The following is a 15,699-nucleotide window of genomic DNA, read 5'->3' on the forward strand; positions in this document are numbered from 1 at the left end:
GGGAAACTGATGAGAGAGGCCAGTACGAGGGATGTGCGGGGCAGAGGAGTAAACAGCATTAAGGGTGTTTGGAAGGCCTTGGGAAGCGTTGTTTTATATTAACTTAAAAACACATTTGTGTCTACACATATTAGATGATAGATAATAGAAGACAGACAGACAGATAGATAGTTGATAGAGTTTGAATGAAGAAATGGCACTTAGAATGTCAGTTCTCTCCCCAAGAACCATAGACTAACAAAACCCTCACTGTCAAGCATAGGAATTTTTTTCCCTTCAAATTGCTGGTCAGTGGAAATCTAGTAGACTCTCAAACAATATAGGCCATTGCTATTGCCCTTTGCTATCTTACAGAACTTAAAGATGAGACCCTATTGCTTAAGACACCTGTGATGGTTTGTGTATGCTTGACCCAGGGAGTGGCACTGTTAGGAGGTGTGGCCTTGTTGGAATAGGTATGTCACTGTGGTTGTGGGCTGTAAGACCCTCATCCTAGCTGCCTGGAAGTCAGTCTTCCACTAGTTGCCTTCAAATGAAGATGTAGAACTCTCAGCTCTGCCTACACCATGCCTGCCTGGATGCTGCCATGCTCCTGCCTTGATGATAATAGACTGAGCCTCTGAACCTGTAAGCCAGCTCCAATTAAATGTCCTTCTAAGAGTTGCCTTGGCCACGGTGTTTGTTCACAGCAGTAAAATCCTAACTAAGACAACACCACACTCTTTGGAAACAGTACTTGGACAAATCTCCAGCTGGAACCGACCCAGAAGCCCCTTCCCTGAGGACTAACTCTCAGAGTGTTTAAAGTTACCATGCCAACTGTTAAGACCTAGGAAACTGTTGCCTGTCTAGCCAGCCATTTGAAGCTATTGTTAGTGTTACAAGGAAACTTTCATTCTTTCTTTCTTTCTCTCTCTCTCTCTTTCTTTCTTTCTATTGGATATTTTATTTAAATTTCAGATGTTATCCCCTTACCACATACCCCACCCCGCCCAGGAGGCCCCTACCCCATCCCCCCTCCTCTTGCTTCTATGAGGATGTGCCCCCACCTACCCCCGCCACTCCCACCTCCCCACCCTCGAATTCCCCCACACTCAGCATCTAGCTTAGCCTTCATGGGACCAAGGATCTCCTCTCTCTATGCCCAACAAGGCCATCTTCCCCTAGACACACAGCTGGAGTCATGGGTCTATCCCTATGTGCTCCCAGGCTGGTGGTTTAGACCTTGGGGAGCTCTGGTTGGTTGGTATTGTTGCTCTCCTCATGGGACCGAAAACCCTTTCAGCTCCTTCAGTCTTCTCTCTAACTCCTCCATTGGGAACCCCTTGATCAGTTCAATGGTTAGCTGTGAGCATCCACCTCTGAATATGTCAGACTCTGGTAGACCTCTAAGGAGACAGCTATATCAGGCTCTTGTCAGCATGCACTTCCTGACATCCACATGTCTACCTTTGGTGACTGTATATGGGATGGATACCCAGGTGGAATGGTCTCCAGACGGCCCCTCCTTCAGTTTCTGTCCCACACTTTGTTTCCATATTTGTTCCCTTGAGTAGTTTGTTACTCCTAAGGAGGACTGAAGCACCCACACTTGGTCTTCCTTCTTCATGAGCTTCATGTGGTCTGTGAGTTGAATCTTGGACATTTCAAGCTTCTGGGCTAATATCCAATTATCAGTGAGTGAATACCATGTGTGTTCTTTTGTGATTGGGTTACCTCACTCAGGATGATATTTTCTAGTTCCATTCATTTACCTAAGAATTTTTCGTTCATTGTTTTTAATAGCTGAGTAATACTCCATTGTGTAAATGTACCACGTTTTTTTGTATTCATTCCTCTGTTGAAAAACATCTGGGTTCTTTCCAGCTTCTGGCTATTATAAATAAGGCTACTATGAACATAGTGGAGCATATATCCTTGTTATATGTTGGAGCATCTTCTGCATATATGCCCATGAGGGGTATAGCTGGGTCCTCAGGTAATGCTATATCCAATTTTCTGAGGAACCGCCAGACTGATTTCCAGAGTGGTTGTACTAGCTTACAATCCCACCAACAATGGAGGAGTGTTCCTCTTTCTCCACATCCTCACCAGCATCTACTATCACCTGAGTTTTTTTTTATCTTAGCCATTCTGACTGGTATGAGGTGGAATCTTAGAGTTGTTTTGATTTGCATTTCCCTGATGACTAAGGATGTTGAACATTTCTTTAGGTGCTTCTCGGCCATTTGAGTTTTCTCTGTTGAGAATTCTTTGTTTAGCTCTGTATCCCATTTTTAACAGGGTTATTTGGTTGTCTGGAGTCTAATTTCTTGAGTTCTTTGTATATATTGGATATTAGCCCTCTATCAGATGTAGCATTGGTAAAGATCTTTTCCCAATCTGTTGGTTGCCATTTTGTCCTTTGCCTTACAGAAGCTTTGCAATTTGATGAGGTCCCATTTGTCAATTCTTGATCTTAGAGCATAAGCCATTGGTGTTCTTTTTACCTGTGCCTAGGTATTCAAGGGTCTTCCCCACCTTCTCTTCTATTAGTTTCAGTATATCTGGTTTTATGTGAAGGTCCTTTATCCACTTGGACTTGAACTTTGTACAAGGAGATAAGAATGGATCGATTTTCATTCTTCTACATGTTGTCCTTCAGTTAAACCAGCACCATTTGTTGAAAATGCTGTCTTTTAGCCACTGGACGGTTTTAGCACCTTTGTCAAAGATCAAGTAACCATAGGTGTGTGGGTTCATTTCTGGATCTTCAATTCTATTCCATTGATTTTCCTGCCTGTCTCTGTACCAATACCATGGAGGTGTTGTTTGTTTGTTTTTTTATCACTGCTGATATGTAGTACAGTTTGAGGTCAGGAATGGTGATTCCTCCAGAAGTTCTTTTATTGTTGAGAATAGTTCTTGATATCCCGGGTTTTTTGTTGCTCCAAATGAATTTGCAAATCACTCTATCTCTATGAAGAATTGATTTGGAATTTTGATGGGAATTACATTGAATATGTAGATTGCTTTTGGCAAGATGGCCATTTTTACTATATTAATTCTGCCAATGCACGAGCATGGGAGATCTTCCCATCTTCTGAGATCTTTCTTCAGATTTCTTTCTTCAGAGACTTGAAGTTCTTGTCATACAGATCTTTCACTTGCTTGGTTAGATTCACACCAAGGTATTTTATGTTATTTGTGACTATTGTGAAGGGTGTCATTTCCCTAATTTTTTTCTCAGCCTGTCTATCCTTCAAATAGAGGAAGGCTACTGATTTGTTTGAGTTGATTTTATATCCAGCCACTTTGCTGAAGTTGTTTATCAGGTTTAGGAGTTCTCTGGTGGAAGTTTTAGGGTCACTTAAGTATACTATCATATCATCTGCAAATAGTGATATTTTGACTTCTTCCTTTCCTATTAGTATCCCATTGACTTCCTTTTGTTGTCTAATTGCTCTGGCTAGGATTTCCAGTACTAAATTGAATAGGTAGGGTGATTGATTGGGCAGCCTTGTCTAGAGCCTGATCTTAGTGGGATTTCTTCAAGTTTCTCTCCATTTAGTTTGATTTTGGCTACTGGCTTGCTGTATATTGCTTTTACTATGTTTAGGTATGGACTTTGAATTCCTGATCTTACAAGGAAACTTTCTTATATGCTATAATTGCTGTTACAAAGAAACTTTCTCATGCAGGAGTTGGTTGTATATTCTGTTATGGTCTGTGATTTGATGATTGGAAACCAATCACAATTGAGGTCAGTTAGAACTGCTTTTTACAGTTAGCCACAATAAGCTTGGACCTGAACCAACTGCCTGACAGCACTTCCTGCACCTATGTCTGAGCTTTTATGGCCGTTGCCTTTATAAGCTGCCCCTGGGATGGACCCCAACATAAGAGAGACACCTACACCAATATAAGAAGCCATTTGGAATAGGACTTCCAGTTTGAGTAGAAGTGGAGTAAAGTTTTAAGTTCCCAAGACCTCCCTGGGAATTGGCATTTTACTTGGCAGAAAGAGACATGTGCATAGGTACTGAGCCTGGTTGCCAAGTTAAGACATGAATGTTAGGCAAGGCAAGTTCCTCACCAGTTGAATAACCCAACCAACCAATGAGGACAGGATGAATATACAATGAAGACATGTTCCTAAGGAAGTCCCCTATTTCTAAATCCTGATTGGTGGAATAATCAGGCATGGATGTTTGTGGATTTCAGGCTTAGAACCTCTGTAGGATTCTGGCTACAGGTTAAAGCCAGCTCCCGAGTCTGGTCTGTGCTCCTGATTCATCAGTCCTGGGGCAAATGTTCAATAAACTATCCCGGTGTGACTGAGATTGTTATTTGTGTGGTTTGTGGGGCGACTCCTGGACCTCAAACTGCCAAGGGGGAAAGCATTCAGTAGTCCTACCTAGCTGTGACACCCACAAAACACAGCAATGAGCTGGGTTTGGTGACGCGCACCTTTAATTTCAGCACTCAGGAGGCAGAGGTGGATCTCCGTAAGTTTGAGACCAGCCTGGTCTGCAGAGGGAGTTCCAGGTCAGCCAAGGCTAGACAGAGAAACCCTGTCTCGAAAAAACAAAACAAAACCACCACAACAATGACCAGCATTGACAAGATAGCCTCAAAATGCAATAGTGGCACTTATATGTTATGGGTAACCAAAGTATAAGCCACGCACTTGAACATAAAGGCCATTCAGTAGAAGGAATTCATACCTGATACTGTAAACCCAGTCAACTTCATTGTGAGGTCATTGACCCTAAAGGAGAACTTACTAATGTCACTTTCCTAAACCAGTATAGTTTTATTTATTTATTTATTTATTTATTTATTTATTTATTTATTTATTTGCTTTAAGTGGGTGGATGTTTTACTTGCATGTATGTCTATGCATATATGCATGCCTGGTGCCCACAGAAGCAGAAGGGTATCAGATCTTATGGACCTGGAGTTACAGATAGTTGTTAGCTGCCTTATGATGCTGGAAACTGAACCCGTGTTTGCTGGGAGAATGATCAGTGTTCTTAAACACTGAGCTGTCTCTTTAACCCCCAGTATAATTTATAGATTCATTTAATTATTTACCCTTATACCAACAGGTAAATATAATTCTTACCGCTCATCGAAGAAGCTTCTTTTGTAGTAGGTAGAGACCATTCAGAGATCCACAGTTGGTCTAAGTTCAGAGAACACCTGACAAGAAGGTGCCCAGCCCTAACTGGCACAGCTACAACAGAACCCTACATCTGAAACTCATTCCCAAAGAAGGTGCAGAAAGATTCTAAGAGTCAGAGGCCCAGGGCATCTGCTATAGTGTCTCCTATATATGACAAGAAAACTATACCCATGAAATCTCAACAATATGATTACCTAAACAAGACCTGCACAATAACAACCCCAGTTTGACATACTGACGTAGATGGGGGAATTCTCACAAGACTCTACAATTAGGTAAAGAATTATAGGCAAGTAATGGCTGCTGAGAGAAGGGAAATCAGTCTTCTTCAAGGATGAGACTCCTGAGAGGTTATCCAGTCCCAAACGGTCAGCCCTAAACACCCATACATATAAGCAACAGTAAATGGACCAAGCAGGTTGTGTTCATATGTATATGTAAATATACGTAAAAGTAATAAGGAATATATCATAAATTTGAAAAAGACTGGGGGCATAGGAAGAGTTGGAAGGGGAGAAGATGGACTAGAGATGATGTAAATACAGTGTCATATATGGAATTCTCAAAATAATATTAAATGATCTGCATAACAAATAAATGTGGGACAACATCAGGAAAGGATAAAATGAACGTCAGAAGGAAAGGATAAAAATGACTGGAAGGTTATTGTGGTTTTTGAATGAGAATGACCCCCATCAGCTCATCTGTTTGAACCAGTTGGTGGAACTGTTTGGGAAGGACTAGGAGGTGTGACCTTCTTGGAGGAAGTGTCACTGGGGTGAGCTTTGAGGTTTCAAAAAGGCTTAGGTCATTCCCAGAACACGTTCTCTGCCTGTAGTTGATAAATAGCCTTGGTCGTGGTGTTTTATCACAGCAATACTAAAGTAACTAAAACATTACTTTTAAAAAAGTTTTAAAAAGCATTCAACTTTTTAAAAAAACTTTGGGTATTAACCAGTGTTATAACAACCAAATAACCCAAAGATATTTACTCCAGAAAAATGGCTGTCAATAAGAAGAGAAAGCAGAAGGCAACTGAGCTTGCCCAGGCCCCTTGCTGTGTCCTCAGCTCTAAAGAAGCTTTGATCTTGTTGGGCTTCTGGCCGTGTTTGTGGTTTGTGTGTTACAGCTGGGTGGACCATTGGATGCTTTTCCGCCTTGGCTGCATGCATGGCTCTAGCCAATGCTGAGAGCTAGTCCCCAGGGAAGGGTTCCAGGGTTTCAACTCCATTTCTTTAAGCTCTTTGATTACAGTGTGTGGTGTTTTCAGTAACAGGGTCTTTTTGGGAAGGCATTAAGGACAATGGCAACAACCTATATTGTCTTGTGAGTCTCTTGGACTCTTCTGATCAAAAGCCCAAAAGAAAGTGCCCCATGCCACACACTGGGGTTTTTGTTAGATATGCTGCGATTTGGGGGGGGTGGGTGGGAAGGGAATATTATCACCCCAAGTAAGTAGTATAACTTCAACTAAGCTCTATGTATACATGTTATATGTAATTTTAAGTAAACATAAAATAATTTCCTATAGCTTCTTGAAACATCCTTAGTGTTATTTATCCTGACTCCTTCATCATGTCTGGCTCTTTATTATTTAGGATCTTATTGGCTCTGATAAATGTTGTTATTTGCATATAAATGAGGAATGAAAAGAGATAGAGAGCCACATGTCCCCGTTGGTACCTACTCAGGTGAGATTTAGCTCAGCCATGTCTGACTCCAAGAATTGCATCATCTACCAACTGAGCCCACTGCTCTGCCCCTTCCACGGGCATTTAGCCTTCCCTATGGAAAGGCGTTTGTGGGTTTTCAAAGCCTCTCTCCTCTTGGTAGACACTGAATGATGCTTACTCTGTAATTTTGTCACAATGAAGTCTAGATTTTTTTTTTTTTTAACAAGATTGGAAGCGATCCTCAGGGCTAATAGTTTCTTTGGTCTGTCCTGATGTTATACACAGCCAGACAATGTCCTCCATGTTATACACAACTGTATGGCTTGCTGACCGATATAATGTGTGAGCATAATGTAGCACCTGGCTCAGGGCCAGGCCTGGAGTTGGCACTTGATAAATATTTATTTAATGAAGGAATTGGATGAAGTCATGGCTCTCCTGCTGAGTGAGCCCCTCCCTCCTCTTGCCATGCTATTCCTGGTCAGACTAGCATGCCAGCCTTTGTCCCTGAGACCTTCGGAATAGCTTCTTAGAGGTTGATGACATTTTTTAAAAGGTTTATTTGTTTGTTTGTTTGTTTGTTTTATGTATATGAGTACACTGTAGACATCTTCAGACACACCAGAAGAGGGCATCAGATCCCAGATGGTTGTGAGCCACCATGTGGTTGTTGGGAATTAAACTCAGGACCTCTGGAAGAGCAGTCAGTGCTCTTAACCACTGAGCCATCTCTCCAGCCCCCAGTTGATGACATTTAGAATCATAGATGCAGAATTGTGAATGTGCTGACAGCAAGACTGAGCCATTCATGGATCAAAAGGGAAGCACCATGATGTGGACACCCTAAGGGACCACAAAGGCCCCACAGGACAGCCCTGGAGTCATTGGGCACTGCCAGTAGCCAGGTGGGCACATAGACTTCTACAACAAATCTTTCTCTCTTAGCCAGGAGTGGTGGGATTTCTGTAACCATAGTAAGAGCCTATCAGATAAATGAATGAATGAATGAATGAATGAATAGTTTAAATGCTGAGAGGATAGTTCATTGAGTAAAATGCTTACTTTATAAGCAGCAGGACCTGAGATTGAGACCCAGAACCCACATACAAAAAGCCAAGTCCTGGTGAGATATACTTCTAATCCCAGTGTTGGTGAAGCAGAGACAGGAGGATCCTGGGGCCAACCAGTCTAGCCTATTTGGAAAATCCCAGACCAAGGAGAGATCCTGTGTCCAAAGAAAAATGTATACAGTACTTTAAGAATGACACAGGAGTTTGTCTCTGATCTACGCGCAGACAGAATATTAGTAAAAATTAAGATTCAACTTTCCTCTTCATTCTTTGCAGTCTTGCTTTCACCTCCCAAATGCTGGTATCACAGGTGAGTGCTTCCGGTGGTTTGTGCAGCGCTGGGAGCCAACTCAAGTTTCACTGACATCAGTCAAGGGTTCAACCAACGGTGCCACATCCTTGGTCCCTGAAACCGTTTTCTTTCATTAAAAAACTGTATTTGTCCTTGCCTCTAGAGGAGCAGGTGTGGCTGCTGTGTCACGTGTGTGTCAGTAGGTGGCAGGAGAGAGGCTGTGTCTAAGCTCAGTGTGTCTAAGTTCTAAGCTGTGTCTAAGCTGTGTCTAAGTTCTGACCTATGACCATCTGAATAATTAGTAGCCTACCAGCCCTGAAAAAAGCAGGCCTGAGACAACCACCAGTCCAGTGCCAGGCAGGCCTGGATAGACTCCTAGGATGGGTAGCAAGCTGGAGACTAGAAGAACCCTGCCTGGGACCCTCTGGGAGTGAGCTGGAGAAAGACGACCCAGGGGCCATTCGGGCAGGCTAGGCAAGAAGTGAGCCTTAGAAGACCACCTGACTGGTGCTATGGAGCCCCAACAGGGAGCTAGCCAAAGATGACCACCAGTCCAGCGCTGAGCAGGTCTGAGGAGAGTCTCAGGCCTGAGATGACCCCCTGCACCCTGCCTGGTGCCATAATGCACAAGTGGGGCATAGCACTCCAGGGACCACCCCTGAGACAATCCTGGACACAGAGACCCCGGGTGCTACTAAGAGGAACAAGTAAGTGGTGGAGAGATGGAGAGAAACAGAAACAGAAGAACATGGGCACAATGAGGAGGCAGACCTGAGACTCGAGGGTAGTAAAGTGCCACCCTCAAGGTGGTCAGGCTTGGTGGTAAACCTGTTACCACAAAACTGACCTGGGCTCATGGTTTGTCTCAAGAACCACCTCTGGCTTTTTTTTTTTTTTTTTTTTTTAAGTTTACTTAACAAATTTTAATTCAGCAATTGTCTGTGTGGGAGAAAGGGTGGGGGAGGGGATATCCACCACTGGAGTGGATTTGGGGCCATGAGGTTTGGGGAGGGAGGCTAGTGTGAGTAGCTGGTGATACCACATGGGACTATGACCACATGGGGTCATGGCCTATGCTGCCACCAGGGGCTGTAGGAAGCCACTGTTAGCGGTGGTATAATCCGCCATTCCAAGATGGCGCGGACATCGTGTCCTCCCACTAGTAAACAACTAACTGCGCAGCTGCAAAGGCAAAAGCCCGCCAAAGTCACTGGCCAATCCCGAGGCGTAATATTGGGTGATGAGTGAACAGCCAATCAGAAGTGAATACGTCACTCTAGGGTGTATTTAAGCAGAGCCTCTTCCTGTCTTTTCCACCTTTCTGCTTCTGCTGTTACAAGTAAAGCCTCGTCTGTGGTAATACCCGAATACTGTCTCACGTGTCCTTGTTCGCGGGCAGAGGGGACACGGGAGGCGCGCGGAACAAGGGGCCACACCTGTGTCTGTGGCCTTGCAACAGCAGGGGTCTGTTACTGCTAAAGGCCAAATGGTCATCCCTGGTCTGGGCTGCTGCCAGGAGAGATGTTGTCTGAGCGCTGTGCAGGATTGCCTTACCCCTTACCTAGGCATCATGGGAGAGCTAGCCCTGGAGGTCTGAGAGCAGGAGAGCTGGCCCCACCCCTAGTCAGCTGCAGTACTGAGAAGAACAGGCCCCACACATTTTAGGAATTGCTGGTGAGCTGGCCCCAGAATACTAGTGTGGGAGAGCTTGCCTCATAACTCGTCTTCTATGCAGTGGAATAGATGAGGAAGAGATACCCTCCCATCCTCTCACTCCTCACCACGTGTGGCAGGCAGGAGACCTGGCCCTGCCCCTCACCAGCTACAGCACTAAGAAAAGTGGGTCCTGTACCTCACCTACACCTCAGCACAGTAGAGTTAACCCTTGTGTGTATGGGTGGGGAGGCAGGCATGGTTGAGGTGGCCCTAGGGAGTGAGCATGGGAAAGCTGGACTGCTACTTGTCTGCTGTGCAGTGACATGGGCAAAGGAGAGATGCCCCCCGCCCCTTCAATCCCTTGCTGCCTATGGCAGGCAGAAGAGCTAGCCCTGAGATCAACAAAAGAGAGTGGGCCCTGTACCTCTGGGCAGCATGGTAGAGCTGACCCTGGTTTTGGGGGTTTCTGGTGAGCTGGCCCAGAGGGTGTGAGTGTGGGAGAGCCAGCCCTGTCTCTTGTCTGCTGTGTGTTGGTGTTAGTGAAAGATTCCCTCCCCTTCCTTTTACTGTCACCAGTGGCAGCAAGGTGGGAGAGCTGGCCCTGACAGTCATGAGAGCTGGAGAACTGGCCATGTCCCTCACCTGCTGTAGCACTTGGGGGAGTGGGTCCTGCACTTTGGCTGAACTGCAGGGCAGAGATAGCCCTGGTTTTGAGGCGTTACTGGTGAGCCAGCCTCGAGGGCATGAAAACTAGAGAGCCAGCTAGCTGACCAGCTCAGATACCCCTCAGGCCCAGATGCAGGGCTTTGAGTTGGCCCACCCCAACATCTACCCCATCTATAAACTGCTGGAGCACATAAAAGGGCCAGTCCTACAGATCCAAAATTCTAGAATCTCCAAGACACAGGGCAACATCAGGATATCTGAGAGGAGTCCGGGTGAGGATCCAGTATTGACAGTGTAGCAAAAGCCAGAGGCCTCGAACCAGACCAAGGACTCATTGCAATGAACATTTGTAAGTAAAGATGTGTCGACAAAATGGTACACTGTGACACAGTGTGACACACTACAGCTTCCTCAATGAGATCTTTTTCTTCTGTTACGGGGGAGGTTGCAAGAGTGGAGGGTGGGTGCGAGGGGAGGGGAAAATGGGTGGGATTGGGGTGGGTGATATGAAATTTGCAAAGAAACAATACATACATATGTGTGTATGTATGTATGCATGTATGTATATGTACGTGCTCTCTCACACACAATGGTGTTCGTGTGGAAGTCAGGAAGCAACCTGTGGAGTTTGGTTCTGTCCAACTGTGTAGAGTCAAAGGTTCACACTCAGGAAATCAGCCTCTGTGGCAAGGACCTTCATCTGCTCAGACATCTCTCTGGTTTCAAAACAATTCTCTTTGATGTGACCACCACCAAAGCATCCCGCCAGTATTCCCAGACATTCTCCTGAACACAACTGAGAGGAAGCAAAGGCAGCAGACTAGCTGATGGGCCCATTTCACTGAGCCGGAGGAAAGCCGGAACTGTAGAGCTTATATTCAGAGCCACCTGCTTTTTAGATTTACTTTATTTTATGTGTATGAGTGTTTTACCTACACATATGTATGTGCACCATATGTGTACCAGGTACCCACAAAGGCCAGAAAAGGATGCCGAATCTCCTGGAACTGGAGGGAGGGATGGCTGTGAGCTACCACGTGGGTACTGGGAACTGACCCCAGGTCACCTGCAAGAACAGCAAGTGCTCTAAACCACCCAGCATTGCTCCAGCTGCTGTCACTTTCGAGATACCCTTGACACATTTTGCTTGTGTGGCATCTGCTTTGGTTACTGTGGATCAGGATAGCTGAGGACAGACAGAAAAGGGTGGCCAGACCTCAGAAAATTAATTCAGATGAATCCTGAACACTGATGGGAGTCAGCCACAGGACAAAGGTCACAAATGGGAATTAGCAAACAGGGACAACAAAAAAGCAAAAGTTCCCACTGACTTTTAGAAAACAATGACAACATGCAGAGACATTTGTGTCACTTCAAATAAAACTGCAGGAGTCCTTAGGTTCCTAAAAGTGAAGGGAGGATTAGGTTGAGATGGTACATTCTGGAAGCACCCTTCTGAGAGGGAACATTTAGACTGGAGTCTGCATACCCCAGGCAGGTCACCAACCTGTGTTACACTGCCTCGTTACCAGGACTAAATGCCTGACAAGAGGCGAGTGAAAGAGGAAGGGCCTCTTTGGGCTCATGAATTGAGTCCAGCACGGTGGAGAAGGCTGTAGTTCATCTGGCTTCTGCTTTCCCCCCTCTTCCTCAGTCCAGGCCCTCAGCCAAGGGGATGGTGCCACCCGCATTCAAAGACTGTCTTCTCTCCTAATTAAACCTCTCTGGGAACACCCTCTTTGCCAAGCCTAGGAGGTGTGTCTCCTAAGTGACTTCAAACCAGTCAAGCTGACAAAGGAGACTAGCCCCCACGCTGTTTTATTCTCTTCCTCTTTGAAATCTGGTGTGTCTCAGCTTTATGACTGGGGAAAGGGTAAAAGGAGCGAAAAGAGGGCTTGCTCCCATCCGCCCATAGTGTCCACTATGTAACCAGAACCGCTAAGAGGGCTTGAAAGTTGCCATGTAAATACAGGGTAGATTAAAAGTCAAAATAAATAGACGGTCCAGGTAGAATGAAAGCTTTCATTCACAGGAGAGGCAAGCACAGTCAGGAAACAGGTGGCTCTCTTATAGCCAGCAGACACGTTGGAGACTGACACAGAAACCTACCATCTCTACTGGCTACCCTGGTTTGGCAGCCGTTCTTTTCTCTCTACCTGGACAGTGACATGCAGTGTTCTGACTGGGTCTCTCGGCAAGACTTTCAAAGCACAAGGACATGGACTTTGCTCTGCTGCAGGGGTGGGAGGAAACAGCTCAGTGGGATTTGTTGGCTAGCCACTGCTTGGGTGGCCGGCAGGTCCCATGCCCAGTGCCCCATGCTCTGTGCTTTCCAAGGAACTGGCTATGGTCATATTTTGAACTCCTTCCTCAGTATGGTAGTCTTAGGAGTCCTGGCTTTAGGGTATTTCTGAATTAGATAACTATAGTGTCCTTACAAAAGAGACTTCATTCTGGGTGTTGGTGACACATGTCTTTAATCCCATCACTTAGGAGGCAGAGGCAGGAGGATCTCTGAATTCAAGGGCAGCCTGATCTACAGAGCAAGTTCCAGAACAGCTAGAACTACACAGAGAAACCCTGTCTCAACCCCTTCTCCCACTTCACCCCCCCCCCAAAAAAGAATCCTTAGAGATCTCCACTGTCTGTTCCCACAAGTGAGGATGCAGTAAGCTTCACCAGACAGGGAATCTGCCAATAGATGCCTCATCTTGACCTTCTAGCTTGCAGAGCCTCAAGGCACACATTTGTATTGTTTGTACATGGTCTAGTCTGGAGTACTTTGTTATAGCAGCTCTAATGGGCCAAGAGAGGACTCTCAGTTTACCCTTCTGATTTCCATCAAAAGCAGCTCCAGGTCAGGGGCTGTGGGCTTCAGGACCAATCCATACATAAGAGTGAGCTTCATAAAATGTCCTTGCAGGGAGAACAAAATTACGTTTCCCAGGGGTGGAGATTTGAGGCATCTGGCTCACCCGTAGCCTGGGTGCAGGGACCTCAATTCCATGCCTGTCCACCCCAGGGCTGTTACCTAACCAGACCCTAGCCAGGTACTGTAGCTGGGCCTTTACTTTAAACCTTTGGGTTTAAAGACAAAAAACTAGAAGGAAGGCCATAGATTCTGAGGCACTGAGCATGCTCCATCCTAAAGCCCTAGGGAGCACCATCTTTAAAACTGGCAGAGTTGTCCAGTGGGTGACTTAGTCTAACTCAGAGCCTTTAAACTTCCTGCTCTCAACCCCTTTTCACTGAGAAATATTTCTGCAACCCTTGAAATTCAGGAATAAGTGTACAAATTGGACACTTACTGGTAATAAATCATAAATTTATTTTAAAGTAATTATTTAGTATAAATATAATTTTATCCTTTATTACAGATTAATGAAAATTTGATATGTTTATTTATTTTTACATGAAGAATTAAATCTTGGCTGAATATTTGATATTGAAGAATAAGAAGCATTTTTGACAATTTTTCCCCAAATTGATTGGTTATAATTGTCACAGGGAAAACACCAATTCACATAAATAAGTACTACAAAGTAGCAAAAGAACTTTGTGTGTACAGCAAAAACACTTCATTTCATAATATAAGTTAGTCTGAGGTCTGAGCCAAGTGTCCTAGGTTTGGGGGGGTCATTCCCATAGTGGCCCTGGGCATTTGACCAGTACCAGTTTTGGAGACCAAGGATGTCTTGGATTCATTATATTTGATTCTGAAATAATGTTTGGTTTTGTGCTTTTACCATTTGCTAAATTCAGTAACTCAGCTCCCATTTTTCAGCCCACAGTTTTTAAGAAGACATGGTCTAACCTGGGCTAAGTTTATGAAGGCCATCTTTCTGCCACACTAACCCTGTTCTCTGCTGTACTGGAGGAAGGTGTCCTTATGCGGGCTTTGAAGTAGGACAGAATTAAGTTTGGCTCATCAATCAGCCACGTGTAGTTGGCAGGGGCCTAGGTCGCTCCCAGCGAGCAGTGGGGACAGCGGACAGTGGGGCAGCCCAGGGTGGGTACTGGCCACCCTTGGTCGCGAGGCGTCGCACCCGATCTTTTCCCAGAGCAGAGGCTTGGGCGCGCTCCCAGGCGCATTCCAGGCTCCGCAGCCCCTCCTCTCTCGCCTCCGCCACAAGGCTGGCGCCTCCCCGTGTCGTCGGGACAGTCTCGTGCAGGCGGCTGAGGACACTAGTGGCCTTGGGAGCTGCAAGAGACCCGCGCACCCTGGGGACTCAGTGCCGGCCAGGGAACAACGACCTGCCTTCCCCACCAGCCAAGCTGTGCGGGGCAAGATGGGGCCGGGCTCTCAGCGCACGCTCGTCCTTCTCTTGTTGCTCCTCGCCAGCCCTGGAGCGCGGGCTTTCCAGGTCAGTGTCCCCGCAGCCCGTCTTGGGATCCCACTTCTCCGAGAAGGTAGTGCCGAGGCCGGGGCATGCCACGTTCCACTCTTGAGCTGGAGTTGGGACTTGGAGCGGAATCTCGAGCTGGGGTTTAGTTGATGGAGAGAGGAGCTGGGGTCCCCCATCTGTCATCGCAGGCGACCTGGGCTGCTGCAGCCCAGCGGGAGAAGGTGGCTCCGCGTGGGAATCGCCAGTCGGGGAAAGTTGCCCCAGGACTTCTGAGACATTGGGCTTTTGTTTTGTGAGAACACCTGGCCGCACAATTCTGTTAGAGAATGTCGCGCTCTCCAAACCCAACATTTACGGTTCTGACAGAAATATTCTCGCTGCCACCACACCCTAACCATTCTCAGAAATTCTTAGCAGTGGCCTGAAGGATCCTCAGGTGGTTCTGTCCTGAGTACCTGAAGCCTCAGAGTTGCAATTACATTTTCTTACACACCCATATGGACAGCAGGGTCTTGTCTTTTTTTTTTTTTTTTTTTCCTTTCTTTTTTCCTTTTTTTTTTTTTTTTGTTTGTTTTGACATTTATGTATCCAAATCCCACTGGATTTATTTGCTTGGCCAGATATTATTATTATTATTATTATTATTATTATTATTATTATTATCATTATCATTATTATTAACAACCACTGGAAACTGATTTTTAAAAATTGAGAATGAAAATAAAAATGAATTTTAGAGACTTTGTATTGTCAGGTTTAGGGTCAACATCCATCAGGCGTGCTTCAGCAGACAGAGAGGCCCTTTACCTCTACGAGAGTCCTAATGGAG

General features: G+C 45.5%; 1 protein-coding gene and 1 pseudogene across 2 annotated transcripts in view; both read left to right on the top strand.

The window, feature by feature from the left end:
- The first annotated feature begins 8,354 nt into the window (after positions 1-8,354).
- Positions 8,355-8,516, top strand: LOC117704797 (small nucleolar RNA SNORA17; annotated as a pseudogene).
- A 6,124-nt stretch (positions 8,517-14,640) lies between these two features.
- The window catches only part of Fbln7 (fibulin 7), a 34,379-nt gene continuing 33,320 nt past the window's right edge, over positions 14,641-15,699 (top strand). The window contains exon 1 of one of the 2 annotated variants that reach the window (XM_034493764.2): positions 14,641-14,888. In XM_034493764.2, coding sequence (XP_034349655.1) covers positions 14,814-14,888 — 75 coding nt within the window. In that variant the 5' untranslated portion in view covers positions 14,641-14,813. The remainder of the gene's footprint in view (positions 14,889-15,699) is intronic. The other variant, XM_034493763.2, reaches the window with a different exon arrangement.

This window comes from Arvicanthis niloticus, chromosome 2 (assembly GCF_011762505.2).
Source record: "Arvicanthis niloticus isolate mArvNil1 chromosome 2, mArvNil1.pat.X, whole genome shotgun sequence".
NCBI classification, from domain to species: domain Eukaryota; kingdom Metazoa; phylum Chordata; class Mammalia; order Rodentia; family Muridae; genus Arvicanthis; species Arvicanthis niloticus.